Source organism: Parasteatoda tepidariorum, chromosome X2 (genome assembly GCF_043381705.1).
Source record: "Parasteatoda tepidariorum isolate YZ-2023 chromosome X2, CAS_Ptep_4.0, whole genome shotgun sequence".
Taxonomy (NCBI): domain Eukaryota; kingdom Metazoa; phylum Arthropoda; class Arachnida; order Araneae; family Theridiidae; genus Parasteatoda; species Parasteatoda tepidariorum.
Window position 1 is genome coordinate 20,936,526 of NC_092215.1, and position 8,246 is coordinate 20,944,771.

The 8,246-nt window shown below is 31.8% G+C and overlaps 1 protein-coding gene across 1 annotated transcript in view; it reads right to left on the bottom strand.

Annotated features, from left to right (window-relative positions):
• Positions 1–7,890, bottom strand: part of LOC107455861 (uncharacterized) — an 86,624-nt gene extending 78,734 nt beyond the window's left edge. The window contains exons 1-2 of the mRNA XM_071188345.1: positions 7,819–7,890; positions 6,963–7,193 (exon numbers count right to left, since the gene is read on the bottom strand). Coding sequence (XP_071044446.1) covers positions 6,963–7,193; positions 7,819–7,890 — 303 coding nt within the window. The remainder of the gene's footprint in view (positions 1–6,962; positions 7,194–7,818) is intronic.
• Between the last annotated feature and the right edge of the window lie 356 nt (positions 7,891–8,246).

The window sequence follows — 8,246 nt, forward strand, 5'->3', positions numbered from 1 at the left end:
AACACTTCAATTTAAAAAAAAATTACTTTTGTTAATTAACTAGCATTGTTTTTAACAAATGAAGCTGAAATGGCGTCTTGGGGACAATTGTAACAATAAGTAAAGGGACGATTGTAACAGCTGAAAATAAATAATCTTATGTTTACAAACCATTACTTAACTCTTTAAGAACCACCAATAGTTTCCTATATCATTTATATTATGTTGCATGTGCATTATTTTATTTGTCACCTTTCACAGCATAAATTAAAATTTTTAACCCCTTAAAGTTAAAAGTTTAACCCTTTAGGTCTCTGCTCATTATTATTTTTACTCCTAAAATATCACTACTATTTTGATCAATAAAAAAATATATCACAACTATGATAATATGTATAATTAACTATGTTTTAGTTGAATTTATGAACTGTTACAATTGACCCCGTAAGTGGGGACAATTGTAACAAGTGCACGACTGTCAAAAATTGTTAATAACTAATATAATAATATTTAAAATTAGGTATTTATATTTTTTCTAGTAGAGGATAGTCTACTTTACTCGTCTGTCAATTAGTACTAATAATTTATTGAATTTTTTGTTAGCTGAAAATAGTTAAGTAAAAAATGTTACAATTGACCCCACTCTTCCTTATCTTTTTTTTACAATTTCCGCTATTTTAAAATATAGGTGTTTCACATTCTTCATATTTCATGTAGTAAGTCTATCAAAAATTCTAACTTATTAGCTTGTAAGTAGTTCACCATAGACGTTAAAAATAGATTCTTACCTTATTGGTTGATAAATTGGATTATCTATAGGCGTCTGGATTTATGTGTAACATACTGTGTCATCTTTGTTTTAAGTTTATCTTTATTATCACTTTTCAATATCAGATCAATTTTAAAAGTAAAGGAGCATGAAAAGTATGTTTGATTCACAATTTTTACTATTTTGAAATTTAGGTATTTCACATACTTTAAATTTTGTATACTAAGTCTATTAAAAATTCAAACTTATTAGCCTGTAAATTGTTCACCATAGACGTTAAAATATGATGAATATTTGCTTTCTTGCGGTTTTTTTAACCCGTTTTAACCTGACTCTATACATTGAAGTGATGCAAAAAGTGGTTTTATGGAAAGAGCGGTATAATATATTATCGAAAATAATACGCTATTTCCTACTGTTAGCCAACATTTCATACAAAATGTCTTTGCTAGCTCAAAAAGTTAATTTCTTTCTACTTCCAAATCTAGTCAGAGATAGCTAAAGCATTTATAAATTATGTGATCTGAAGATCTTTTAATTCATTTAGACATATGATAAATTAAAAAACAATTCCACTGCAATGAATGTTTTTATGAAAAGGAGCTGTCCAAAAAATATGAAGCTGGCCATTAACCGGTTAAGTTGCCAGTTTCATTACAAAAATTATTCAAGTCTTCTCAGAATCAAATTTTCTAGATTAGCCAATGAACTGGAAAAACTCATTTCTGGGGTGCTTTGTTTCAAAAAGATAAAACCGATATCTTAGGTTTTTTGGTTTTGGATCCATATCTGTGAAATAACCAGGACGACTAGAGGTCCCTCAAAAACATTTACAGTGACACTAAACTTACCATCAAATATTTGAAATTCATAAGTTTCTGCAAACCACCTAAATGCTATAAGTATTTTACTCCATCTATAAGACAACTCTTTATATATGTTTGAGTTATCGAATCATTGTCGTTATCATTCCTGGTAATTATAGTGTAATTCTATACATTGTTATTGCGCTTAAATGAAGAAACTGTCGAGATTTGATCAAACAAAGAAAAACACCATTTTTTGCTACACAGCATTTTTAAAAATAACAAACATGGACAAATTTATAACTTCAGAAACATAATGTTAACAGATTATCAGAAAAATCTCTTTTACAGAGACGAAGACAGTTTTGTGAGTAGCCATATTTATAGAATTTCGTAACATTTTTAACCGCCGGAATGAGGGACCATAGGCATCCAAAACACCCCAGACTTAACTCCAAATAACTCAAATTAGCAATGAATTCAAACTAGCTACCAGACGCTGGGAACAAGGGAATAGATCAAAGAATTGGCTGGTTATTGAAAAATAATACAGCCAAAAATAAAGCCAACCCCTCATTAATAATATGAAATTTAAATAATCTGATAGATGATTTAAAGCCAAAAAGTTTGATGGAAATTAAAGTAAACCTAATAACGTATATGCTAAAGTGTAATTTGGTCGAAGAAAGAAATGTTAAAAATAAACTTTTCATGTCATTGAATAATAATTATTTATGCACTAGTATTGAAATGAAAAGTTATTGATTAAATTTATTAAGAATAAAAATATTTGCATTTACTCTTTATAAATTAGTATAAAAATTCAATAATTGATTCAATTTAGTTATAACAGGTCTAAGAAGGCATAAAAAATTGAGTTTATGAAAATGAAGAAATTTAAAAGGAAGGAAATATCTATACCTGTAACGGTTTTACAGAAATGAAAAGGAAAGTTTCATATTAACTTTTTCAAAACATGAAATAAATTTCAGAACAAACGGTTACGTACAACTATATTAGTTTCAGGTACCACAGGAATCCCTGAATAATGTATTCGCAATCACCAAAATATATTAAAAATACAGTGAATATATTTTAATCTGAAATTATGTACTTGTAATATTTTTTTTAATAGTTAAGTGGTTATCACGTTAGAAATTATCAATTGAGCTTTAGTTCTAATTCCCTACCGATTCCAAGAAAGGTACTTTTTACATTATTATTAAAATATTGCGCAATCTCAACGTCTGCGGAGAATAAGTTAATAACATATTAAACAATAAATTTTTAATGTACTAAAGGGAGTTGGTAGGGCATATTCCAATAATGCTGAAACTGACCTTTTTCGATGTACTTTATCTCAGCATCTAAACAAGATATTGCTTCTGCTTTTTCTTCAAAGTATATATATATATATTTGATCTTTTTTATCACTTTTCANNNNTCTGGGGGAAAAAAAAGCTATATATATATATATATATATATCATGGCGAACAAAGAGCACGTATTCTTTGGCCAAGATATATATCTACTGTTACTTTGACAGAATTTTTGTTTAAAAATTAAAAGTTCTCCTCTTGTAAAAGTCAGTTTCATCAAAAACCTTTCATAAATAGAAAAGTTTTTCTGTTAACTCTAAAACATTATCGCAACATACAATTAATATAATCTCAAATGGCAGCAAAAATTTCAAAAAAATTCAAGCTATATCATAAGTATATAGTTTCTTAGAAGAGGTACATTGAAAAAGGTCTGCTTTTGCATTATTGATATATGCCCTACCGAATCCCCTTAAGTAATAAATAAATAAATTTATATTTTTTTCCCTCTAAATCAATGTTAAAAATAAAATAAAATGAGATTTTCCAAAGTCGAGAGTGCAAAAATTTACCTCTTGGTATTGGTGTGAAAATTATTCATACGAAAAAAGTGTTTGTATTTGCATTGAAAATAATTGAATGTCTTCATTATTATTGCAAATGCAGGAATTGGACAAAATAATGGAAACGTTTTTTAAGAACACAATATTTCGTTTAGAAGCAAATGATTGTGGAAAATTTTACATGGCATTGTGCATGGTAATAAGATTTTTGAAGATTTTAGCAAAACACAACACTGAGAAATTGAATCATCATTATAAAATGCCAGAGGTATACGTGAAAATGTAATAATTGGAAATGCACAAGCTGGCATGCACAAGTTGGCATTTTTAACTATTTCTAACTATGATTGCACAAGTTGGCAGCTATGTATTTTTTAATTCGTATGTGATTTAGCAACAAAATATATTTACATTTCCCTCTTAAGACTGTCCTTGATAAGAGGTTGAAACTCTTTTCAAGTCAACTCACAATCTTTTCTCTAAAACAAATTTCAATATTCTTATGTAACATCCATGCAATTTCTAAAATCATTAGAATGAAATGTCTATTAACCCTTTCGCGCCGACTGTCACAAATACGTGCCAGCATGAAACTGTATCAATCAGGATAAAAAGATAAAACTGGTAATCAAATTAATTCTTTAGCAGTTTATTTGTGGGCGGAGTTATAATTGTTTGATTTATTTAATTCACCATTACTTTGTTCAAAATAAAACTATTTAGTTATACTTTGAACTAACATTGATTATATATATGATTAAACTAACAATAATTAAAGAAAAAGCAAAGTAAGTCTGTCAAATTAGCAACGACTACATTTAAGTTACCGCTTTTTATTTAATTACAACTTGATTCTGATTTTGTACGAATGCTTTTCTGAATCACCCGTCCCCAAGGGGTTAAGGAGCAGCTATCAGATTTGCAAAGAGCAACCTGATTGCCTACTGGCCATAAAGACTCAACACAAACAGAACTTAGTCTCATGATAAATGAGATGACGACTGCTTCGCAACCCAGGTGCTGAGATAAATTGCTGTCTGATTTGCAAATGCGTATCTTTCAAACTCTTTCTGAAATCTTTTTTTTTCCAGTGAGTATTTAAAAATTATTATTAACACGTTCACGCCGGGTGTTGCGCCTGAAAGCGGGACGGAAAAGAGAAAATACTGGTAGAAGAACTATTTCAATATTAGATAATATTCGGGAGGAGTTAATCTATTCTCAACAATAACAATTCACTGTAAGGAAATTTATCACGGCGAAGAAGCAATTCAATATAAAAATTGCATCCCTTAAAAACAATTGGTAGTTATGGATTTTCATTATTCCCGGAAAAAAACTAAAAAATTAAATTTATTTGTTACCAGTTTTTACTCCGGTGCGCCGCCCGATGAGACAATCTAGCGTGACCCAACGGTGGGTCACCCCGGCGTGAACGTGTTAAAGTGATAATGAAAGAAAATACTTAAATCACTTTTAGCTAACAATTAACACACGATAAAATAGCTATCAAATCTTCGTTATTGGCGTTTAAGCTATTTAAATATAATGGTAGTTCAAATTATAGTTAATCAAATTTATTAAAACAAGAATCAAATATATATCAAGAAATCAAAATTTGACAACCACATTAAATGTAAAATCAAAATCCTCAGTTAAATCTGGACGAATTGGCCGGTGTGCAAATGCATAGATGACAACTGTGAAATTCGAGCCTTCTAAAATATTTAACGTGATAGTAAAGCAAAAACTTAAAGTAATCTGAGTTCGCTTAACTTTTTAAGTGATTATGATTTTCTTTCCTGCTTTATTGAAATTACATACATTTGCAGGCTTGTGTGATCAAGTTACTCTTATAAACCTTTGTCAAGCAGAAAGACATCGTGTAGAATAAATATATCCAGAGTTCCGGCGGAATAAGAACCCGTCACCTCCACGTTTCCCACATCGTTAGACGGGTGATCCCAACGCCTCCTATAACTGAAAGTCTCCACACGGTTTTTTATAGGTAGTCCGATCAGACCACTGTGAAGGATATCCACTTTCCAAAGGAGTCTCTTAATTCAAAATCTAGTTAAAATAAGGAAGTGGTAGCAAATATATGACTAAAAATTTGTTTTATTTATAAATATTATTGGTTTGCCTTATTCACTTGTCAACCACTACAGATTTAATTCTCAAATATATATAATAAATTTCTCTCAATTACTTTTATAAAAGTTTTTGGGTTCATGCGCACTACAGGTTCACTTCTTAAATAGTCTGCGCGGACTACTTATAAAAGACCGTGTGGAAGCTTTTTGATGTCGGAGATGATGGTGATACCGCTTGTCCGGGGAGGTCCTCATGAGTATCTCTCTAGGGCTATCAAGTCTTAGGTCTTTAAAATAAGTAGATACAGTGGTGATTAAACTTATTGTAAATCAAATTTTTCGAATTGAAAATAAAATGGTGAAGCATGCAAGTTACAACAACTTAAATATTTGATTTGTTGTGGTTCATTTACGCATCACCTCCTACATCAAAAAGCTTCCACACGGTCTTTTATAAGTTGTCCGTTCAGACTATTTAAAAAGTGAACCACTAGCGCGCATGAACCCAAAACCCGTTAGCGAGTCTCGGTGCTGCCATCTAGTGTGGCAGAAACTAGACGTCCAAATTAACATGATCAACGGTATCTCACCCATTGTGGTGGTCCTGAAAGAGTGGATACCACCTCTGGAGAACGCACTAGGTCCAGGGGTGAAAGCGAGACGGAAAAGAGGAAAGGCTGGTAGAAAAACCATTTCAGTTATAGCTAATTTTGGGGAGGAGTTTACTTATTCTTTTTTTTAAATTTTCCAACAATATCTACTTTATCTTGGAAAAGAAGCAGTTTTATATATATGCCAGAATTATAAAAGAAATCTTGATAGTTACAGATATTTCATTTTTTTCGAAAAAAATGCTGGAATGAAATGATTTACGTACCAGGTTTTTCTCTTTTCCGTCTTGCTATATAAGGGCTTTCACCCATGGCTAGGTCTGCTCATCGGCAAGTCCGATTGTGCAGCTCATTGGAAAAAAAAAAGAAAATAAAAACCTTTCTTATTTTAACTAGATTTTGTATTAAATGACTCGTTCGGAAAATGGATATCCTTCATAGTGGTCAGATCGGAATACCAATAAAAAACCGTGTGGAGGCTTTCAGTTATAGGAAGCGTTGATTTACTTCGCACTGGAGCTACACAATGGGCTATTGACGACGATCTGGGAAGCATCCCTGCTGATGAACCGAAGACATGCCATCACAATTTTGATCCTCTGCAGAGGGGACTTAAATATTTGAAAAAAAATTCATTGAAAACGAAACAATTTGGAATATATGGAAGTGTGTCTTTATCCTAAGTAGTAAAGTTGTATAAGTTTAAGCTGGATTACAATTGTAAATAGTACAAGTATTATATTTTTATAGAAAAACTGTTTTTAAAACTAATTGAAATGTTACATAAAATTTAAATGGAAAAAAAAATAATAGTCAACTTACATCAACTTCTGTACCAGAGAGTCGGTATGTTTGACCAGGTGGTTTATCCCTGGGCTGGTATCGATAAAATTCCACATGATTTTTATACCATTTGACAGAATATAAATCATCTCCCTCTAAATCAAAATCACATTTAAGCCAGATAGATTCACCAGCTTGTATTGCACCAGGAACAGAGATATTTAAAAAGCGAAGAGAGTGGCAACCTAATAGAAGAATAAAAAAATTAGTCTATAAATAGAAATGAAAACATACTAAATAAGTTTTNAAATGAAAAAGCGGACATTTATGCCAAAAAGGCCTGCGAACTAGAAAAAATCGATACTTATAATTGCCCATCAAGAAGAACCATTCGGCAGCAAAAGAGAGACGAGATTTTGGACATATGGCAGAAGAGATGGGATGAAGAACATGAACAGGGTCGACACACTTATAATCTAATTAAAAACGTAAACCCAAGAACATTAAACAGTAATTTTTATCTCAACCAATTCTTAACAGATCACGGTACCCAGCACACCTATCAGGCCCGCTTTCATCATAAAGATCCTAACTGCCCCTCATGTAACACCACCGATAACTTGGACCACATACTAACCAGATGCCCCGAATACCAAACCATAAGAACAGGCTTCTTCCCTGCCGGGTTCAATTACGAACAATTGAGACAAAATTGGAGAAACAAACAGATTAAACAGGGAATCATTGAAATAATCAAGTCACACTTCGAGAGACATACGCCGGAAATCATCGACAGATAACACTTCTCACAGTCGTCAAATCATTATGCATAACAATCACTACACAGATCGAAATCTTGCTACAGCTCGCGGATATAATGCCAATTAGACCTTACCTTATTGGAAACCGTAGATTCGTCACACAACCCCCCATATAAAAACCATTTTTTGTTTGTGTAATCGAACATCTTTACTTCTGTTCATGATTACCACCGTACCCATCATCTTCACATCGGTTTCAACATTCTCCTGTAAATATTATACTTGCTAATCATCTTTACTTCTGTTCATTGTTGCCATTATATTTATCATCTTTCACTTGTGGAAACTACACTATGTTTGTTCAATGGATCATCTGCCTCCCCGGATGCCTCCCATAGGAGGCGGGACGGGGTTAAGCCAAGCTTAACGCCTTAAAACAACTTTAAACCTTAATTTTAAATAATCACTCACTGAACACATTGATTAACTCCAGTTTTGAAATAACGATATAAGGTCTCAAAAGTGATTCTGATTCTACCGCTCATCAGTCAAGGCCGTCTCA